General features: G+C 52.7%; 1 protein-coding gene across 1 annotated transcript in view; it reads right to left on the bottom strand.

Annotated features, from left to right (window-relative positions):
* The window catches only part of TNRC6C (trinucleotide repeat containing adaptor 6C), a 99,666-nt gene that overhangs the window by 48,828 nt on the left and 28,190 nt on the right, over positions 1–22,648 (bottom strand). Inside the window, 1 exon segment of the mRNA XM_043585685.1 lies at positions 5,960–8,569. Within this exon segment, the coding sequence (XP_043441620.1) occupies positions 5,960–8,351 (2,392 nt within the window). The 5' untranslated portion in view covers positions 8,352–8,569.

Raw genomic sequence — 22,648 nt, 5'->3', positions numbered from 1 at the left:
CTTGTAGAAGAGGTCAATACTCTCAAGTGATCATGATCAACAGCTTAGAACCCAAGCTCTGACACAGGTGCAAGTCTGTGTGAAACCAGCAAGGCCAACGGCAAGCCGCCAAAAACGTGCAAAAGACCAGCTTTATGAAGAGCAGAAAGTTCGTCAGTTAGTCGGGTGCATCGGTTAGTTGCTGGCAGCGCAGAAGCCCGGAAGGTTTACGAAAACCAGTCGGGGCGAGGCTTCGAGCCACAAGGTGACTCACAGCCTGATGGGGGCTATGACCGCTGCTGCCATGAGTGATGTTACAGTCCCCGCCAGGAGGGCCACGGGGCTGACCTTTGCGTGGACGAATGCAGAGGGCCAAAAGGAAGGGGCGGGCCGTCATCGCTAGGAGGCAGCTGGTGTGACGGGGGGGACTGCTCCTTCTGCAGCCTCAAGGAACAGCTCGGTGCGCCAGGCTGGGAAAGTGACAGGCTTCTACGCCCTGCGACCCCTGAGGGCGACGGGCTCCGCTCTCACTGCACAGAGTGCCTGCTGCAGGCCTGGCACTTGAATCCCTGGGGTGATGTGGGGCAGGACCCCGGCCCACATCACCATCCGCTGAGCTCGGGAGTTTCTGCCCGGAAGACACCGGTCTCACTTTCTGTCCGTCTCCGTCAGGAGGCCAAACACAGCCCTCACCGCCCCCACACTCTTGCTGCGGCCCCGCGATCGCTCACGTGCGTCAGGCCTGACACCTGCAGGGGACACCAGGGAGGCGGAAAACCACTACTATGGTTGCATGGAGCGCATTTCCCTTCCTTCCACTCGGTGATATTAGGTGCAATTTGTTAAAGAAAAATCACCGGTAAATATTTTTCACATAGAAGAGAACGATTTGGGCGAGAGCGTCTTTATCGGGGGTAGAGGTCTCATTCTCTGTCTACCACAACACCCGGGAAGAGTAGATCCTAAGGGGAACATACCAGAGAGGAAAAAAATCACTAACGCAACACGGTTCCAACGTCTGTGGGGCCGTTTCGGACGCAGGCTCGCAGAACGGCATTGGGCGAGGCGGACACCGCACACCGGGACGTCGCCGCGCGCGCGCGTGTGCCCTCAGTCGGCCACTTTCCACCTGTACATCGAGGCCCGGGGCCGCGAGGTTCCAGGAGAGGGGGTGCGCAGGTGCACCGCGCGTCAGGAACCCCCGGCCCAGGGGCACGCTGCGGCGGGAGCTTTTTCCAGAAGACCCTGAGCAGAGCGAGGGGGCGCAAACACAGACACTCAAACCGTGACCTGGGAGGAGTGGCACTGGGGTGAGGATTCCCAGAAGAAGTCTCAGGCGGGCGGGACAGGACAGTTGTGTCACGCAACGCCACCCGTGGGGCTCGAGCTCACAACCCTGGGACCAAGAGTCACATGGTCTACGGACTGAGCTATTTTTAACCATCAATTCTTCTCAGAGCGCAAACATCCCCTGGGGCGCTAATCACACCACAGTCTCGGTGACGTAGCTCATCACCTCTGCCCCCAGAGGCACCACGTCGCTACGTCTGCATCCTTCCGTTTCTGGCTTCAATTGTCTTGCTTCCCACTTCTCCTCATTCCTTCAAGTTCTTTACATGACATTTTAAAGTGCTTAGAAATGTTAGTTATAACCTGGTAAAAAACAGGAGTCCCGAGCCCCAGCGCCCCAGGGAACCAGCCGGTTCACGCACACAGGCCCCCCCCCCCCCCCCCCCCGCGCAAAGCGCCCGTGACCTCTCAGCGGGGAGGCCTGAGAGGCGGGGGGGTGGGGGGGGGTGGGAAGCGACGAGGCTCACGGGCTTCCAGGCAGCCGCTCTAGCTGACCGCTGCCGTCCGAATCCAACGTGTCAGAGCTTCCGGGATTTCAAGAGGCCGGAGATCTGGAATTTTATATAAAACGTTTTCGTTATAAGTGCTGATTCATACGAAAACGTGGGCCGCTGAAGGCACCTCTGTGGACGTGTTGCAGTCCGCGGCCCACCGGGTTTCTGACCTTTGGTTCGGGGAACGGAGGCGTGTGTGCAGGCAGAGGCTACAAGAGCCTTGAGCTCCGGAGAGGATTCCCCATACGGCGGCCCAGAGCAGACTGAATCGCCAAGGAATCTCAGGAGGCTGCGGAGGCCACGTCCGGCGGGTGGACCGGCGCAGGGAGGGGTCTGGAGGGCAGCGAACTGAACTGAACTGAACTGACCGCACAAGGGGAGACAGCCCTCCTTCCGCTCTAGCTGCTGGATGCTTACAGCGAAGACCCAACAGCTAGTCACGTGCTCGGCGGCCCTGCCCGAGGTGACGATCTCTGCCCCCCTCGCCCCTGCCCGGCTTCTTCCTCCGCACCGCCGACACCCTGCACAGTCGCTGGCTCACCCGCGAGCCTCGGCCCTCCTTCCCGGATCACACCGCCACCAGGGCGGGGTTCCGCCTGTTCTGTTCCCTGCTGTCCCCCAAAGCAGAGCGCGAGCCGGCGCACAGTGGGTCCTGACGAACACACGCTGAGTAAATGAACGTCCATCTACTGTGAAACCGACCTCTGGGTCCCAAACGCTGTCCAGCAGCCCTCTGGGGACCCCTGCTGAGCCCTCTGCTCCGTCTCCTACGTGGGCGAATGCGACCCTCGCCTCTGCTCCTGCCCGCCCCGTCTGCACTTGAGGCCGGGGTCCTTGACACCCTCAGAGAAAAAGAATCCCGGAAGGCGTCTGTCGCTCTCTGGCCACAGACACTTGGGCCTCCTCCCAGCTGGATGCAGGGAGCCCCTCCCTTTGCATTTACTCTCCCTCTCTACTGGCTCCTTTGTCAGTCTTCAAACAACAAGCTGAGTTCTACCGTCTTAAACAAAACCTCGGCTCCCGACCCTGCCCTCGACTCCTGCCGCTCTCCCCCCGCTGTGCCTGCCGGCCAAGCTGTGGCTGGGACCGGCTTCCACAGCCAGCCTCTGCCACATCTCCACGGGACAGATGTCTCCCGCCGTGCTCCTGGGTGAGTCAGCGAGGGACATGCCTACCGGCCCGCTTGCCAGAGCTCCGAACCCCCGGTGCTCACCTTTCCTCTTTGTTCCCACACCTGGTTTCCAAGCCCGGTTGCCACCTCTGTCTCCATGGTGCTTTCCAGCCACCGTCCCAACCCAGGCCACCGTCACCATCAAGACCCTGGCTGAGCTTGGCTCCTCCTCTCCTGCTTTGCTTCCCACTGATTTTTGTAGTTGGGACGATTCTACAAAGAGGTCTGATCATTCAATCTGTGAAGCTTCTCACCGGCCTCTCAGAAACCCCTGGGTACGACCTGGCTCCTTCAGGGGCCTGAAAAGCCCGGCCCAATCTTGCCTTGGCCCCTCTCCAGCTCTTCTCTGCAAGGCCTGCCACCCCACCCCTTGCCCCAACCCCAGATCCCTGTGAACTTCTTTCTGCTCCTCCCACACGACGCCTCTTCTCCGGCGTGGACCTTCTCAAGCGCTCGCCTCTCCATCCGAAACACTCCTCTGCGCTGCTACCCAGCGTCTGCTCAGCCCCGACCCCTCATGGTCCGAACCCTGGTCGGATGCCATCCTACGTGCCATACTTTGCTGGCCCTGACTATCGGGCACCATGCTAAAGCGGTCCACGTGGAGGTTCAAAGAGGGCAGAGCTCCTGTCTTCCATGCCGTTACGTGCCTGGCACGCCAGAGTGTTCAACGATGTATCTCCAGTGAGTGTAGGTCAAATAAAGGGATAAAGGCACCAGTTCCAGAAGCATTCGTGCAGATGGGTGTGAGAGCGTGGTACCAGGCGGTGGGGGTGCACCAACGATTCTCCCTTCGCTTCTGTTTCAATGATGTTGGGTGGTCAGAGCGATCTTTTTTATTTTTTTTTTAAATTTTTTTTTCAACGTTTATTTATTTTTGGGACAGAGAGAGACAGAGCATGAACGGGGGAGGGGCAGAGAGAGAGGGAGACACAGAATCAGAAACAGGCTCCAGGCTCTGAGCCATCAGTCCAGAGCCTGACGCGGGGCTCGAACTCATGGACCGCGAGATCGTGACCTGGCTGAAGTCGGACGCTTAACCGACTGCGCCACCCAGGCGCCCCCAGAGCGATCTTTTTTAAACCCACATCTCTGCACAGGACAGAGTCAACAGCCACTCAGCATCCATTCTCCTGCTTTCTATGAGGCTCACAGTTCAAACACGTCACCTTCCAGACTCCCTTGTGTTGGATTTTGGATGCAAATTCTGTTCCACATATAAGGTGACCGACCGAGTGACCGTGAAGAAAGGACTCTATCTTTAGTGTTGTCTTTATGGCACGTTTACGAAAATTTACGGATTCCAGTAGAAAACTGGAAGGAATCACTGATACGCCGATTACAGAATCAGGAAACAATAAGATCTCAACAGGCTAGGGGACTGGAATCCAACGTTTACTGGGTGCAAAGTTCTACGCTTGGGACCAAGGGGCCAAGTGCACAAGGAACAGTCCTGAGCAAGGAAGGGCTTCGTAGCAGTCGTAACGAAAAGAGGTACTTCAGACTTTAAGCTGAATTTAAGGAAAACAGTGTGACGCGGCTCCAAAAGGCTAAAGGAAAACTTAGAGCGCATCACAAGGAGTAGGATTCTGAAGAGGGAAGGAGGTTACAGCCTCACCCGATTCTGCGCTCGCTCGTTAGAGCCACACGCGTAAACCCACGACATCAGTTCTGGGCACAAAGACCCTCCTCGGCAGCTGACAGCTTATCCAGAGAACAAACAAAAAGGAGTTAAAACCATGACCGTGAGGAGGAGCTCTAAGGAGCCAGGAAGACGTCCCGGAGAACGGGTAGACGGAACAGGACTATGTGCCACACTGCCGCTCGAAATTCTGCGACATGGGACAAGAGGGCCTGCCGTACTCTGGGTAGTCCCCAAGGACGGCACTACGCGAGCAATTACAGAAGCCAGAGGGAGGCTGGTGACGGCACCGCCTGAGGAGACATGACAGCCAGAGCAGCAGGCGAGAAGGGCACTGGGCGGGAGGGGGCCCCCCGGTACCGTGGGGGGGCCCTGACGCAGAGGCTTCTAGCTGTGTGGGGAGCGTGCAGGAGGGGGGGGGCCTGACTTGGGACTGTACTCTCCTTCTGGTTCTTCTGTACCTGGGGACTCTGTGATTCGGGGGCCCGGTTAGGGGTCACTGCTTAGGCAGGCTCCACGCCCGGGGCAGTAAGGCTGTGTGCCACGCACCGACGTCCCAGCTAGAAAGCGGGGCCGCTGCCAGCTCCCGTCACAAAGCCCGGCTGGATCTTATCTGGATCCCATGCGGTGAGTACTGTGTGTTCATCCTGTCACAATTCCCGCTCCCTGGGGGGAAGATTCTGGTCTGGGCCTTCTTCCGGTCTGCCAGTGTCCAGCAGAGTGCCTTGTGCAAAGCAGGAACTCAAAACCCAAGGTTTAGTCTAATTTTAGGATTTTTCTTCCGACTGGAATCACAATGTGCCTTGTATTGTATAACACCACTCCCGCTTCACGCACGATTCCATCTCAGCGCAACCACGCATCAGAAACGCCCACGGAGCTCTAAAGCTACCAGCGAACGGGCTTCCCGCAGACCCACGTCGCCAGAGACGCTGGTGACTGGTCCCCCGGCCCCCAGGCACTTCTAACCAAGGCCGGGCTGGAGGACCACTGGCTCATCCCGTAAGGAAACGAAGACTGTCGCAAGGAAACAACAGCTGACACAACGGTCCCCGGTGTTTTCCCGAACGGGGGGTATTTCTTCTTTACTCTCCTTAACACTGGACCTGCCGAACCTCTCTGTCTCTCTCGGGTAGAAAGCTATCAGAGAATCCTACTTTATTTATTCTCCGGGGATAATATTTAAGTACGATGCTACAAGGCGAAGGGCACTTAAATCAACGTCCTCTGCTACCTCAAAACGCCACGGGGATACGTACACACCCGTGCTAGGAACAAGCGATCTCGCGTAAGTTCGAGAGTCACCTAAAGGGCCCGCCATACCTGGACCGAGCAGCGGCGATCGACTCAGCTGGGCGCCGGCCTGGTGTGACGGCGGCGTCTCGACCACGTCCGTGCTGCTGCTCGTGGTGGTGGTGGTGGTGGTGGCGGCGGCCGTGGTACTGCTCTGCATGCCCGGGTTGTTTCTATCCCACATGTTTACAGTTTTATTATTGTAGTTGCTCGGGTCGCCCCAAGCTGAGGTACCATCATCGATTTCCATTTTGCGTCGAATGGATGGCGGAGAAGGCTCCTCCCAGCCCGTGGCCTCACTGTTGTCCTTCTGTTTGACAGGGACCGGACCCCCGATCCACCCGGTTCCCGTCTGCTTAACGGAAGCGGCTCCTCCCCAGTTACTCACATTGCCGTCTTGGGGTTTGCCCGCCCAGTTCTGCTGGGGGCCAGGTTTTAAAGACTCTCCCCAGTTTGTCCCTGGATTCACCTTTGCGTTTGTGCCATTACCCCAGCCGCTGGTCCCAGACCTGGTAGCGTCGTTCCAACCAGACCCTGACCGATTACTGTCGGCATCCCATCCAGAGCCATTTTTTTTCCCGTCCCCCAAGTGTCCGAGGACGGAAGACGAGTCCGCCCAATCTCCCCCTCCAGCGCTCCAGGCCGGATTGGATTTTTGTCCGTCTCCCCAGGTTTGAGATTTGGGCTTCTGGGGCTCCCCCCAGGTGGGCGACTTGTCCTCCTGGTTTCCGGTCCCACTCCAAGCGTGGCCGCTCTTGGCGACAGCAGCAGCAGCAGCATTATTAACAGCAGTAGAGCTTATCGAGTCCCCCCAGACCCCCGGGCCATTTGGCGCTTTGTTGCTGCCGTCCCCCCACCCTGTGCTCGCCGGCGCAGCAGCAGGCGGTGAGCTGACCCACCCAGATACTGCAGAGGTATTTGTACTGCTCACGATGGACCCATCACTCTTCGCCCCTGAGTGTGAAGGCTGAGGAGCCGCACAGCCCCAGGCCTCTGTCCCGTTGTCATTTTTCCTCTCAGACCTAGGGGACTCCTCAAATTCCCAGGCAGTGTTTTGCTTTACGGGCGTCTGTCCCCAACCAGTATTAGACAGGACTCTTGGGTCCAGATCGTTCCTTGGCAATTGGATATGCCCTTGGTCTAGGATCCCTTTCTCTCGCCTCCGGCCTTCTGCTCCTTCCCTCCCGGGGCCCCCTTCGTGGTGACTGCCGGAACTGTCGCTACTTCCTTCGCTCGCCGTGGTTCCAGAAGACGCAGCTTTGGCCCAAGAGTTCACGTGCTCGCTGCCGGGCTGCACGGCAGGATTCTGGCCGCTGGCGCTCGGACCGTCCCACCCTGCCGATCCTTTCCCGTTGCCGTCACCGTTGGAATGCTGGTTTGGGGGCTTCCCCCACTCCCCATTCACACCGTTAGAGGCGCTTCGGGTGGGGTGGCCCCAAGCCCCCGAATGGATGTGACCGACGCCGCTGCTGTTGCCGCCGCCCCGTCCCCAGGCGAGGAGCCCGGGGCCGGCAGGAGGGCCCGAGTCCCAGGCGTTACCGCCACTTCCTTCCTTCTGCGCCGCACTGCTGGATCCGTTCTGTTTAGCACTCAACGCCGAGTTCACAGTGTCTCCATTCCCCTGACTGAAGCCAGAGCTGCTGCTTCCCGCGGCAGGGTTACCCGGGGACAGGCCCCACACGGAACCGCCGAGTCCTTCGCCGCCGCTCCCTCCGACTTGAGAAACCGAGGATCCGTTAGCACCAGGAAGGCCTTGCAGGTGGGGTGGGATGATGGCCCCCATGCCGACGGCCATGCCCCAGTTTGGCAGTCCGTTCGTCTGCATTGCATTGACAGGGTTTGGCGAAGAGTTCATGGGGTTAGTGTTATTTGGTCCATCAGTGTTAAGGTTCTGAGGTTGTACGCTGAAAGACACATTCTGAGAAGCGGACGTTTGTGGTTCTGTGCTCTCCGGCGGCAGCAGGCTTCCCCAAGCACCTAAAGTGCCCGGCGGGTTCCCGTTCTGGTTGCCCGCGTTTTGACCTATGGCACTGACCGGACTGCAAATACTGGAAGGGTTGCCTGTCGCCCCAGTTCCTTCGTGTCCGAGTACGGGCCAGGCAGCTGGGTTGGCATTAGGGTTCAGGTTAAGATTAATGCCGGCATTGGAGTTGGAAGCACCCCAGCAATTCTGACTTCTCCCGTCTCCGATCATGCTGTCCATTTTCCCATCCCCGCCGCCGAGGGAGCAGTGAGCTGGGCCCGAGCTGGGGCCCGCGGCTACGCCCCACACTCGGGCCGCGTTCCCGTTCCCGTTGGCGCCCCCTGCTCCCAGGGCACTCTGGTTAGAAGGGCTCTGGACGGGCACTCCGTTGGTGCCATTATTGCCGCTCGTCTTCTTGGTGTGTCCGGTGAAGGCGCCCTGGGCACTCCCCGTAGCCATGCTACTGTTCTCCGAGCCACAGTTGGAGGCAGAGTCAGTGTCCGTAGTGCATTCTGAGGCAGACTCAGTCTCTGTTCCTGTGATGGAAGGCCACGCCTCCTTGTCGGTCCTGTCTGTGATCACTTGGTCCCAGCTGCAGCTGGCTTCGCTTCTGTGCGTGGGCTGCTGTCCCCGGTGGGAACTGTCATAGTGATCTGCCGATCCGCCGTGACTGAGATCTGCAAGAGATGAAACACACGCGGAATTAGATCTTGCTCGCGTGGGTCAGCGGGGCCCCTGTCAACTAGTCTTTGGGAGAGGCCCCGCATCTCCAGCTTCAATTCTGAGCGGCACATGCTAAAAAACGACTCAAAGGAAACAGTTATTCGGCGTCATCCTAAGTTCCCATTTGAAAAAGGGCTGACGTTTCTACAATTATATCCGTTCTGGCCACGACAGCACAGCGTCATCCCTCTGGAGGAGCCTCACAGGACGCGTGAGCACGCGGGCGTCTCGGAAGGCGTCCGCAGTAAAGGAAGCTGCATAGCTGAAACGCAGCACGCTGGAAATTTCGGTGGCCGTGGCACACCTAAACCTACTCAGACTTTGGAAATGCTGGGGACGACGTGTCCACACGCGGCCTTGAGTCCGGCCCGTAGTTCTCTTCAAGACCTCCAGCCGGAGCTAGCATAGAGTACAGAGGCTCCACGGCTCATTTAGTAGAAAACGAGTGTAAATATGGTGCGAAACTGCGGAACAGAACTAGTATTTTGGGGGTGGGGGACAGAGGGAGAGAGAGAAGAGGCATCAGAAAATGCTATCTTGTTATCAGGGGTACCAAGGATTAGTTATACTATTAATTTATATGTGTAATGACATTTACACTATTTATCTAGTATGACCAGCAATTATGGCTTATCATTGTTTCCTCTGTGTTAATAACAACAAATAAGAAGTCTCGAAGGCTCTCCAAGGATTCCTTCCACCCTTGTTTTCCATTTCCTTAACTTGCAGCCTTCTCATTGGAGACCCCCAGAATCACTTTATACAGTGTCTTCCTATATTGCATTTATGTCATTTCACTCTGGGTGAAATGCTTTTAAAGAAGAATTTAATGGGGCGCCTGGGTGGCTCAGTCGGTTGAGCGTCCCACTTCAGCTCAGGTCATGATCTCACAGTCTGTGAGTTCGAGCCCCGCGTCGGGCTCTGTGTTGACAGCTCAGAGCCTGGAGCCTGCTTCGGATTCTGTGTCTCCCTCTCTCTCTGCCCCTCCCCTGCTCATGCTCTGTCTCTCTCTGTCTCAAAAATAAATAAAAACATTTAAAAAAATTAAAAAAAAAAAAAAGAAGCATTTAAAGGTGAAATGCATTTTTTTTTCAAAATTACTTTCATTTATTTAAAAAGTTTTTTTTGATGTTTATTTTTGAGAGAGAGAGAGAGAGAATGAGCATGCGTGTAAAGTAAGGGCAGAGAGAGAGGGAGACACAGAATCCAAAGCAGGCTCCAGGCTCCGAGCTGTCAGCCCAGAGCCCGATGCGGGGCTGGAACTCACGAATCATGAGACCATGACCTGAGCCGAAGTCGGACGCTTAGCCGACTGAGCCATCCAGGTGCCCCAAGGTGAAATGCTTTTAAAGAATCCACCATTTGGTATCTGCATTTTATTTCCTAGTTATTCAAGTATTTCTTTTTCTTTTTTTTTTTTTTTCAACGTTTATTTATTTTTGGGACAGAGAGAGACAGAGCATGAACGGGGGAGGGGCAGAGAGAGAGGGAGACACAGAATCGGAAACAGGCTCCAGGCTTCGAGCCATCAGCCCAGAGCCTGACGCGGGGCTCGAACCCACGGACCGCGAGATCGTGACCTGGCCGAAGTCGGACGCTTAACCGACTGCGCCACCCAGGCGCCCCGTATTCCAGTATTTCTAACATTGCAATCCAACTTCTACTCCAACGGATTTTCCAGCAGACTGCATTACAAGTATGTATCACTAGGGGCACCTGGGTAGCTCAGTCTGTTAAACATCTGACAGCTCAGAGCTTGGAGCCTGCTTTAGATTCTGTGTCTCCCTCTCTCTCTCTCTGTCCCTGCCCCACTTGTGCTCGCTCTCTCTCAAAAATAAATTAGCATTAAAAAAAAATTGATGTATGTATGTATGTATGTATCACTCAAAAATAAATAAAATTAATATAAAAAATTAATTTAACTTATACATACAACTCACACAACTTAGAAATCTTTGACAGTTTCTTCAAATAGTATGACAGATAACTGCAATAAATATTTCTTCTCTTTTACAATCTTTTCATCATTATGTTTTCTTCAATTTTTTAGTAAGAAAAAACTTACTCGTAGGCAGTAAAACTGGGCTTCCCCCTTAAAATTTAATGAAGCTAAAAGAAAAGGAGAGAGTGCAAAGAATGATCACTACAGCCACAAAGAACATCCTAGAGACAACTTCAACCTTAAAAAAAAAAAAAAAAAAAGAAAAAGGTTTTGGTGTCTGATTTAACTGGGAGGTGATGAATTTAAGCTATTTTAAAAAAATGTTTATTTCTTTATTTTGAGAGAGAGTGAGTGAGTGTGGGAGGGGCAGAGAGAGAGAGAGGCAGAGTGAGAATCCCAGGCAGGCTCCAAGCTGTCAGCACAGAGCCCAACGCGGGGCTTGATCTCACAAACTGTGAGATCATGACCAGAGTCGATATCAAGAGTCGGACACAACCGACCGAGCCACCCAGGAGCCCCTTTGCAACCCTGGTTTGTGACGATTTCCCCCACGGGTTTTGTGTGTGCTACAAAAACTAGCTTTTGTAATAACTAGTTTAAAGAAATGAATGAGCCTCTTGTCATTGAACACAGAAAATAAGACCAAGTTAAAAACCGGGGATTATCGCTCATTATCAACAAATCTCCCACCGTTCACTCCCCATCAGTCCTGCTTCCTTCAGGGACAGGATATACCAGGAGGCAGACCACTCCCCTCCTGACCAGGCTAGCCCTCACTGCAACCCACACCTAGAAGCCAGGACAGAAACAACCTGGCTTCCAGTGTGTCCCTTCTGAGACCTGGGGTACCTTCTGAATACATCGCATTATCATTTCTATCCCGTAACAGGTCACAGTGTAAGAGTCCGTTCTCTCTTAATGGTCCAGAGGGTTTGGGCAAAATGCTTTCTGATTACTGCTCACCTCCCAATCTGATGGACTCACACACAGTTCTACATCAGGTTTGAAAAAGGCGTTTGCGTCCTTGATGGTATGAAGGACAGCATCACAGGCCAGTGGAAAAAGGAAGGCCTGGCTAACGAATGCTGTTGGGACAAGTGGCGAGCCATATGGAAAACACAAAAGTAGGTCCCTGCCTTCTTTCGTGTACTAAAGTAAGTTCTAGATGGATTACAGACCTAATTACGAAAAGTAAAACTTTTTAAAAGATGTTTATTTATTTTGAGAGAGAGAGAGAGAGAGAAAGAGAGAGACAGAGGGAGAGAGGGGGAGAGCACGCACATGCGCACGAGTGGGGAAGGAGCAGAGAGAGAAGGAGAGAAGGAATCCCAAGCAGGCTTCGCGCTGTCAGCATAGAGCCTGATATAGGTCTCGAGCTCACAAACCATGAGATCGTGACCGGAGCCGAAATCAAGAGTCAGAGGCTTCTCCGACTGAGCCACCCAGGAGCCCCAGTGAAACTTTTTTTAAGCTCAATAAGTAAATACAGAAAGCTGTCGCCATGACCTGGGGCATTCATCTTCTTAAAGAGTTGATAAATCTGACTAGTCAATATTAAAAACACTTGTATGACAGAAGATATCATACAAAGGAAGCTAAAAAACGAGCCACAGGCAGGAAGAAGAGAGAACAGATAAACGATGATTATCAGAATAAAGAACTCCTAAACTCAATAAGAAAAAGACAGCAACCCAACAAAAATGGGAAAAGGAAGACGCAATTTCGAGGATGCCCGCGACAGCTGCTGAAACATGAAATAATAACCAATCTCATCAACCACTAAGAAACGCACTTGAACACCACGAGACACCAGTTTACACTCTGGTCATTTTACACAAAAACACGAGGACTGATTCCCTTCGGCAGAGACGAGAATGGGAACGAGCAACGTCCGGAACATTTCTAAAATAGAGATCTGAAGCAAATATGGCAAAAGATTATGTTAACTCTGTATTGTAGATAGTCGTATCATTTTCCGTACGCTTTCTTCTACTGCAAATGTTTAAAAAAAAATTAAATGCTTAGGGGCGCCTGGGTGGCTCAGTCGGTTCAGTGTCCGACCCTCGGTTTCAGCTCAGGTCACGCACGGTCCCAGGGTTGTGGGATCGAGCCCTGCGTCTTGCTCCATGCTGATGGCAGGAGCCTGCTTAAGACTCTGCCTCTACCCCTCCCCTGCGTATGTGCGCACGTCCCCTCTCCTTCTAAATAAAAACAAAACAAAACAAAACAAAAAATTAAATGCTTAATTGTGATAACAAAAGTGACATAGCTGGAATCCCAAAAGGTACCCAAGATGAGCGGCCACTGTTATTAGACAGTAGGAATGCAATTAAAAGATCAAACCTCTACTGTTCAAAACTGTTCTAACTTTACGCATGCAAAGAGATTCAGTGTGACGAAAACACCAATCTGGTCACTGAGTTACGTCTAATTCCGGAGGTGAGTTCCTCGAGGACACGGATGTATCTTTTGAGTTTTAGAGGCATCATGCCTGCCACGTGGCAGGCGACCAATAAAGGTTTCCTGGACAAACCAAAGCATACGCGTCGAGTAGCGAACCTGAGTTCCAGCTAAAGGCACGAGTGACCCCAACAATGTGAAGTCCCTTCACTCCACAAAGACGATGACAGACCACATAAACCCTAGGGTTCTCAACTCCAAACCGGACGATTTCTGGAACTGACAAATACTACACACACATACACACACACACACACACACACACACACGTGGCAAGCGACGTGTGTGGCATATTCAATCTTAAGCAAAGATTTTTTGTGGTGAAACAGACATTTCCCATCTCCGCCCTTTTTGAGTATACAGTGCGGTGGCTTGAAGCGCATTCATACCGCACAAGCATCAGCACACTGGAGTGTATACCTGTTCCACACCAGCTCCTCCTTCCGTCCCGCCCCCCCAGCCCCCAGGCTCTGGTCACCACCACTCGACTTTCACACTCTGGGACTCTGACTAGCCCACGAACTTCCTATAAATGGAATTCGTGCAATCTCTGTCCTTTTGGTCTGGCTGATTTCGGTCAGCATAATGTTTTCCGGGTTCATTTGTGTTGTAGCAGGTGTCCCAATGTCCTTCCTTTTTCCTTTAACGTTTATTTTTTTTTTTAATTTTTTTTTTCAACGTTTATTTATTTTTGCGACAGAGAGAGACAGAGCATGAACGGGGGAGGGGCAGAGAGAGAGGGAGACACAGAATCAGAAACAGGCTCCAGGCTCTGAGCCATCAGCCCAGAGCCCGATGCGGGGCTCGAACTCACGGACCGCGAGATCGTGACCTGGCTGAAGTCGGACGCTTAACCGACTGCGCCACCCAGGCGCCCCTTTCCTTTAACGTTTATTTTTGAGAGAGAGAGACAGAGAGAGACAGAATGTGAGTGGGGGAGGGGCAGAGAGAGAGAGGGAGGCAGGCTCCAGGCTCCGAGCTGTCAGCACAGAGCCTGATGCAGGGCTTGAACTCACGAACCACGAGATCATGACGTGAGCCGAAGTCGGACGCTTAACCGACTGAGCCCCCCAGGTGCCCCGAGAATTTCCTTCCTCTTTAAGGCTGACCCACACTCCACTGTGTGCATACGCCACATCGTGTTTACCGACTCATCCGTCCAGGGACGATCTGGGTTGTTTCTACCTTTTGGCTACGGTGAAAAATGCTGCTATAAATACGAGTGGACAAATACCTGTTCCAGTCCCTCTTTTCAATTCTTTTGGGTACACGCGCAGAAGTGGGACAGCGGGGTCACGGGGTAAATCCATGTTTAATTTCTTGAGGCAATGTCACACTGTGTCCCATAGTGGCTGCACCATTTTAAGCGTTTCTAACAGCAGGACACAGGGTTCCATTTGCTCCACATCCTTGACAACACTTGTTACCTTCTGTTGGAAAAACAGCCATCCTAATGGATATTTTTAGAGTCGAACTTACTTATTCTGTTTAAAATAAACAGAGTCAAAGACAAAACGCTACACGGTCTGGCAAGAAAACACCACAAAACCCAGTGCGTTTTCAATAAATACCATAGAACAATTCCAACATATGCCATCCTGTTACTCAGATGATTTTGTTTTGGAATTTTCTATAAATATTTATAATCAAAATATGAAACTGTAAATAATAAATACGAATACAAAAATGAGCCAGAACATTTGAGACATTATGAGATGATAAAATATAGGGGCACCATTACCGCTTATGAGAAAAATAAACAAATGCAGATCTTACATTTGCTAACACTCTGTAAGAAAAAGCAATTTATAAACTTCTCTGTGAGGCAGGAAGAGGCCAGGGCTGACAAATACTTACATTCTGTACTTTCACAGATAGTTCTTTGTCTTTAGAGCTTTCCAACACCAACAAAGGGCCAAGGACCAAAGGCTAACGCTGGATTCAAGGAGATGACCATGTGAGAAAAATAATTCTTTTCATTAACAGAAATGAAAACATCTCAAAGTTTGAAGTACCCCTAGTCATTAGGCTAAAAAAGGCTGATAACTGCACCGAGGTGCAGCCGGGGTATCAGAGGCGCGGGGGCAGCCGGCTGTCTCTGTCAGTACGGCCATCTTGGGAAGAGATGACCGCCGTGACAATAAGGCCCCCGCTGACGTTCGTTCCTTCCCAGGGTCTGAGGCAAAGAGCTCCAGAAAAGCAGAGCAGGGCAGTCCTGGCAGGAAGGAAAGTCACTTCTATGGACATGCCCGACATCTGAGACAGCAGACGGGCAGGATCAAGTCATGCCTGTGAGTTTAGATGTGAGTCTTTCTAGAGAGATCTCAGAAATGATCTCAGGGTGGTGAGTTTGAGCCCCATGTTGGGTACAGAGAGTACGTAAAATTAATAAATAAATTAAAACTTAAACAAAAGAGAGAGAGAGAGAAACAAAACCTCCCTGCGAACGTCCCCTGGCCGAGCTCCCCACTTCTCGACTGGGTTAGGGTCACAGCGCCCCAGGAGCCCCCCCGCCCCCCGAAGCCACCCTGCTCCTCTGTAGGGAGCCCCACACCACGTGTTCTTTCCAGTCGGACACCCAGCACATCGCGACTGCGCGCTGCAACACTTCAAAGGGCTCCTAACGTAAAGACCCAAGTCTGCGGGTCACCCACCGGGCTTGGCTGTCTCTCGAGACTCCATCTCACACCGTCCCTTCCCCGCCTCTGTGCTCAAGCCAGCTCCACCAGACTCCGCCCGCGCTCCGCTCCCCACGGGCAGGGCCTCGCTAGCAGCTGCCCCCGACCCGGACTCCAGGCCTCCTCTTCTCGCCCATCTCAGCTCCGCAGACATCTCAGCCGAGAAGCGTTCTTCCCTCGCCGCTGGGGCCCTCGGACACATTACACTTGGCAGTCTGCTTTCCTTTTCATGCGTTTAGACCAGGGCCTGGCAAACATGTTCTGTGAAGGGCCAAAGAGTAAATATTTTAGGCCCTGTGGGCCATATGGCCTCTGAAACAACCACTCCGCTCTGTCACCGTGGCGCAAAAGCCGCCGTGGATAATACGTAAATGAAGGAGTATGGCCGTGTCCCAACAAAACTTTATTTACAAAAGCAGGTGGCAGGCTGGATTTGGCTTGCGGGCCGCGCTTGCCAAGCCCTGATTTAGATGAGAACTATCTCGGAGCGCCTCCTACGTGCGGGCATCATGCTGGGGACACAGTGCTGAACCAGACAGACAAGCTCCTTCTCTCATGGAGCGTACATCTTGGTGTGCGTTATCCGTCCGTGTGACAGTCTGTCTCTCCCTCTAGGCTGTAGATTCTGACAAGGCAAGGACGGCCCAGTTTTTTCCTCCCGTGCTCGGCAGAGCATCTGACACGATTACAATTAGCAGTGAAAAAGTTTACATTCACAAACAGTTGTAACTGACATTAGAAATCTACAACGATCGATCGCCTCTCGGCCTTTTGGCTAAGATCAAATGTAGACATCTACAACGGACACGTAGTCTCCTTCAAAGGTGGGTCCTGGAGTGAAGAAGTCTGGGGCAACACCGTTCTACTTAAAACAAAGCAAACTGCTGGGCCGTGTATGCCCTCCCCCACCTTCCCGCCGCCTGTACGGTCTCCCCCCGGGTCCCCCTGGGTCCCAGACAAGCTGCGGGCTCTGGGGCACCTTGTGGCCTGGCACACCTCCCGTCCCCATGTCGGTTTCAGCTGCAGCTGCTGACATTTCACGTCTGGCCTGCCATCACTGGGCACACTGTCCTCCCTCCTCCTCCTTTCTTCTAGTTCAGGGGCTCTTCCGTTTCTTCCTTCTTGGTCCTTCAACAACATCAGAATAAACTAGGTCTCCAAAAATTAATTCAGTGGCGGTACGTGGAGACCGAAAGTACATAAAAAGTACCTAAAAAGTAAACAGGAGGTATTCTTGTGTTTCCAAGGGTAGGTTCTAGGTATTTCTCTGAAAATTACGAATGCAGAAATAAATACATAAAAAAACCAAAGGGGAGGGGCGCCTGGGTGGCGCAGTCGGTTGAGCGTCCGACTTCAGCCAGGTCACGATCTCGCGGTCCGTGAGTTCGAGCCCCGCGTCGGGCTCTGGGCTGATGGCTCAGAGCCTGGAGCCTGCTTCCGATTCTGTGTCTCCCTCTCTCTCTGCCCCTCCCCCGTTCATGCTCTGTCTCTCTCTGTCCCAAAAATAAATAAACGTTGAAAAAAAAAAAAAAAAACCAAAGGGGTCTCTGGGTGGCTCAGTTGGTTGAGCATCCGACTCTTTTTTTTTTTTTTTAACTTTCTTGGAAAAAGCTTGTTTATTTATTTTCAGGGGGGAAGTGGTGGTGGGAGAATCCCAAGCAGACTCCACACGGTCAGTGCAGAGCCTGATGTGGATGGACCTCGGTCTCATGAGCTGCAAGACCGTGACCTGCGCCAAAATCGAGAGTTGGACGCGTAACCGGCCGAGGCACCCAGGTGCCCTGAGCGTCCAACTTCCACGAAGAGCATGGAACCTGCTCGAGATTCTCTTTTTCTTTCTCCTTCTCTGTCCCTGTCTCTCTCTGTCTCTTTCTCCCTCCCTCCCTCCGCCCCTCTCCCAGCTTGCATGGTCTCTCACTTTCTCGTTTAAAAAAAACCAAAAAACAAAAAACAAAAAACAAAAAACAAAAAACAAAGCCGGGACTAAACATCGCACGGAGCTATCGTTTTACTATCAGAAACGATTCTGAAGAAGCGAACCCCCTCATTTTACTTTCCATTCGAGGAAGTGGCACCGACGGACCCAGACAGGGCTGCGCGGCCGGCTCGGTCGGTGCGTCGTGAGATCCTTCATCCTGGGGTTGTGAGCTCGAGCCCCACACCGGGCACAGAGATTACGAAATAAATAAAATAAAACTTGAAAAAATACACAGAGTTCAACTGCCATAAAGGGCGCTGTTGGGACAACTGGTGAAATTCAAGCGTATGAAATCCAGGTACACTAGCTAACGGGATGATGCCAAAGTTAAAGGTCCTAAATCTATCATTACACTGGGGCTGGAGAAGAGAGCATCTCTGTACACAGGAGCCATGGAGGGGCCGTGATGCCTGCAGTCTACTTCCGAATGCTGCTCCAACAAAACAAATAAACGGGCACACGTGGGAAGCGAGAGCCACACAGGATGGCCAACAGAAAGCCCAACGTTGACCCACAGGGCAAAGATTAGTAACGCGTTCCTCCTGTACTTCTTATATCAAAAGTAAACAAGAGTTCTCGTTTGCTGCACATCAGCAAGTTGGGAACGCGCAGCCTCTTGTCAAAGACATGTGAGTTTCAGAATGCCAGCCACTCTGCCAGGAGAGGGCCGGGAGTCTGTTCGGCGCCAAAGGTGGTGCCCTGGGCCCCATTTCCCGAGGCAGCAGCACTGCTCAGACGGCCCTGTTTGGGGCCGTCAGGCGTATGGAAACCTCACCGAGCCCACACGAGCTGACCCGGCTCAAAACCCAGAGTGCAAGAAGGAACGACCGTGGCCCTGAGACGGCCCCTTCCGGCAGGTGAGGCCCCACCCCCCCCACACCCACCACACGTGTGAGACCTGGGACCCAGGCCCGGATGGTCGGTAGAGGACACACGCATCAGGCTGTAGAGCAAATATTAGAACCAGAACACTGGGATTTCTTCCTTACCTTCTATGCTAAAAAATAAAACCAAATGCTAATTTTTCTCCATCCTCCACCTGGGTAGCCGTAGCTGAGGCTAAGACAGTAACGATAATCTAACCTGAGGGCCTTGCGGTGGGAGATGGGGACAGGGAGTGATATTTAGCTGGCAGAGTTGACAGGACCTACAGAAAGACTGGACATGTGGGGAGCGGGACAGGAAGACTCAAGAGTGAAGCCCAGATCTGGGGTTTGGGCGCTGAGCTCGGGAGCACTGGAGTAAGAGCAGTTCTGAGAAGGGGGAGGAGGAAGGGAGATGACGGTGCAGACTCAGCAGGGAGTCTGGGGTGCTCGCGAGACATCCAGGCAGATCCGCCCCAAAGTCCGGGGAGAAATCAGCCAGGAGCTCAGATGTGCGTGGTTCAGCTCATCAGCACAGGGCGTGTCCTTGTCCCCTCTGTCTCCGCGTGGACGGGGGCAAGCTGCCGGTGCTTCATCTAGCTCTTTAAAAGGCCACCAGTGCCACTCCTGTCTCCTCTCCATGCCCGTCGGCCTCCTCAACGGCCCAGCCGAGTGGGAGCCGCATCTAACAGGCGCCGTCCCTGAGCAGTGTCCTCTTCCTCAACAGCGAGAACACGTCCGCAGGTGGCACACGCCAGGAGACAAGTGCTCGCGACTCAGAGGTGAGCGGAACGTTCCGGAACCAGGCATGGACAGCGGGAAGGGGCAGAAAAGAGTGAGAAGGCCGGGGAAAGAAGAGCGCGAGGAAGGGAGAGATGAAAGCAGATGAAGAAATGTCTCAGAAGCGACTCTGAAGAGTGTTCCAGAGAACGGCGCACGCCCTGCACTCCCGCGCGGAGAGGACGAAGGAGAGGGCCTGCTCGGTCCCCAGCGCTGCCCAAAAAGCCCGCATCCACTCGCAGCGAGGGCCTTTGTCCCCAACACCGCAGAGACCTGCGGGCTCTACACACGCAGCTCTTGGGAGGGGCCGACGAGGAGGCTGACAAGTTAACTAATGTGCTCCTCGTTATCAGTGGTGTTGTTACTTGCTACGTAGGCTGCTACAAATAGTTCGTATTTAAACGTCTCTAGTTGTAATGAAAACGGTGGATAAGGAACAAAATGAAAGGGACAATTATTATGATGTTTTTCATTGTAATTAAACTTTCAGGTCTCCAAACTAATATAAGTATTTATCTAAGAAAAGTACTTTTGTGGGCGCGATTTACACTAAACACATAAAAACCAAGAAGTTAAGGATGAGTAGTAACAATCTCTCTATGCTGTAGGGCTACGCTTCTGATTTTTTGGCCCTATTCCTTGATGCTCCCAGTTCTGGTACATTCCCAGTGCCCTAGGAGTGTTCTTATTTATTAAAAGATTGAAAAAAAATTTTTTTTTGATGTTTATTTATTTATGAGAGAGAGAGAGAGCAAGAGCTGGGGAGGGGCAGAGAGAGAGGGAGACACAGAATCCGAAGCAGGCTCCAGGCTCTGAGCTGTCAGCACAGGCCCAACACGGGGCTTGAACTCATGAACCATGAGATCGTGACCTGAGCCCAAGTCCGGAGGTTAACAGACTGAGCCACCCAGGTGCCCCTGAAAGATTTTTTTTAACGTTTATTTGTTTTTGAGAGAGACAGAAAGACACGGTGTGAGCAGGGGAGGAGCAGAGAGGGAGGGAGACGCAGAATCCGCAGCAGGCTCCAGGCTCCGGGCGGTCAGCCCAGAGCCCGACGCGGGGCTCGAACCCACGAACCGCGAGATCGTGACCCGAGCCAAAGTCGGACGCTTAACCGGCTGAGCCACCCAGGCGCCCCAGCCCGGGAGCGTTCTTTCAGACGTCTCTCTGTACAGGGCAGGGCCCCGTATCACACCCGTCCGCATGCAACCCCCATCACAGTGTCCTCAGCCACTGCTCCCTCAGACAGACCCGTCTAGCTGAGCACCCCTGCTTCCCAGGCCCACCTGATGGGCTTACAGGGACTCTTCAGGTGGACGGACCCGGTGTCTTCAAGAAGAGGACCTTGTGCCGTGACAGAGGCGGGCGCAGGACACACAGGCTCCATTCCTTGCGCTACTTTTCCCTTATTTTCCTTATTCCGCTTGTATCTTGTTTCCTCATTTTTTCCCCCCTGCTCAAGAAGTTTTACGAGGAGAATCATGTCCTATTGCTTCAGTGTTAAAAAACACCAACAGTTCGAACATAAAAACGTGTTCAGAAGCCCGAAAGGTCTCAAAAGCCAAAAAGCAAAAAGTTATGATTTTCACGCCACGGTTACGGTTTTCAACTAAAGACTTGTTTTGAAAACACCACTCACCGCGGCCTTCTTGGCGCAGCGCTAAAGACAGCACAAGCGCCCAGACGCAAGCAGGAGAGCTGACATCGCCAACACACGAGGTGTGACGCCCTGAGCCACTTTGGAGAATCAGGCCAGACTCACTCGCCGCCGTCCCTTCCCCACGCGGGTGCCTCTGAAATCTGTGGGCCTCTGAGGAGCACCGTTTGAGCAGCTCTGTCCCAGGGATCCCTAACTGTGTCTCCCCCCTCCCTGTCCTCCTGCCGTCACCACGGCCACGGTTTTATCACTAGCCTGCCACCTCCAGCACTGCTGCCATGCACTCTTTTTCTCTTTCAGTTTTTTAGAGAGAGACAGAGAGAGAGAGAAAGTGTGTGCACAAGCGGGGGGTGGGGTTAGAGGAGGAGGGAGAGAGAGAACCTTAAGCTGGTTCCATGCTCAGCACGGAGCCCTACATGCGGCCCCATCCCACAACCCTGGGATCATGACCTGAGCCGAAATCAAGAGTCCACCGCTCAACCGACTGAGCCACCCAGGTGCCCCCACGACATATTCTGATAATTTATTCCAAAAATGAAAATGTAAAAAGGCCGTCATTCTCTTTATGTTGAAGGCACACCATTCTTCCTAAGAAAACTTTCTGACTTCCACAATATTTGAATAACATGCTTCTCATAAACCAAAGTTCACCGAGAGAATTATGCAAAGAAGAATTTGTGAAGTGACTGACTTGCTAGGAGCGGGATTTTGAAATGAATGAGAGCTGTGAAGCCAAGCGAGACCGTATTCTCTTGCAGGTATTCTAGACTCTCCTGCGTCGCCCAGGGGCTCTGGAAGGCTAACGTGCCTGCGATCGTACGTCTGAGAGAGAGTACAGAGTTGTCACAGCCACAAGACAGCACACAGCACTTTGAAATTGCAAGCATCTCCACACACACTGACTTAACTGAACCTTAACAAATAATGTCCCTCTCAGAGACGGGGAAACCTCTGTTTCAGAGAGCTCACACTTGGAAAAGCTGTTTCGGCTAACAAGCAGTGAGGGCTGAACTGAACCCTGCATCTAGTGCCCCTCTCACTCTACCATTCTATCAAACTAGTTCCCCCTAAAAGAGCTGTAAAAAGAAAAATCGAATGAAGTTTGTCTATCACGTTAAAATCTCTTTTCTTCTGCCGCTAACGTTCTAAAAATAGATGTCTCTATAAAAATCTAAGTAACATAACTGCCTTAAGTGATTAAACTAAAACGGGTTACACAATAGCATGATTTAAAGAGAAAAGCCTCCTTTTTTTTAAATTCCAAAATGTTACCACACACACACAAGGTCTTCAAGTATTTAACTCAGAACTTCCAGCAGCTGGAGCAAGCAACATCCTAATGAGGGATCAAATTCATCAGATAGGGAAGCGCCGACACGGTTCACCCAGCAACGCGCAGAACGCTTCATCAGCACTAGCACTGAGCCACCGACCAACAGCCCGCTGCTCGTTCTTCACCCCCAAAGCCCCCGGGACTGAAACGATCAAACAGCAAACCATACATTATGGAAAGGAATTCCGAACGCTCCCCATAGCTGAAAATGTTTCCTAATGCTGACTGATAACACACGGCGCCTGCCACTCGTCCTTCCAGGAGCGGGATGAACGAACAACCGCGCTCAGCTTTTGACAACCAGAGCCGCCTCCCCTCCCACCGCCTTTCCCGTGCGCCAGG

The sequence above is a fragment of the Prionailurus bengalensis genome, chromosome E1 (genome assembly GCF_016509475.1).
Source record: "Prionailurus bengalensis isolate Pbe53 chromosome E1, Fcat_Pben_1.1_paternal_pri, whole genome shotgun sequence".
NCBI lineage: Eukaryota > Metazoa > Chordata > Mammalia > Carnivora > Felidae > Prionailurus > Prionailurus bengalensis.
This window is presented reverse-complemented; position numbering and strand designations above follow the sequence as displayed.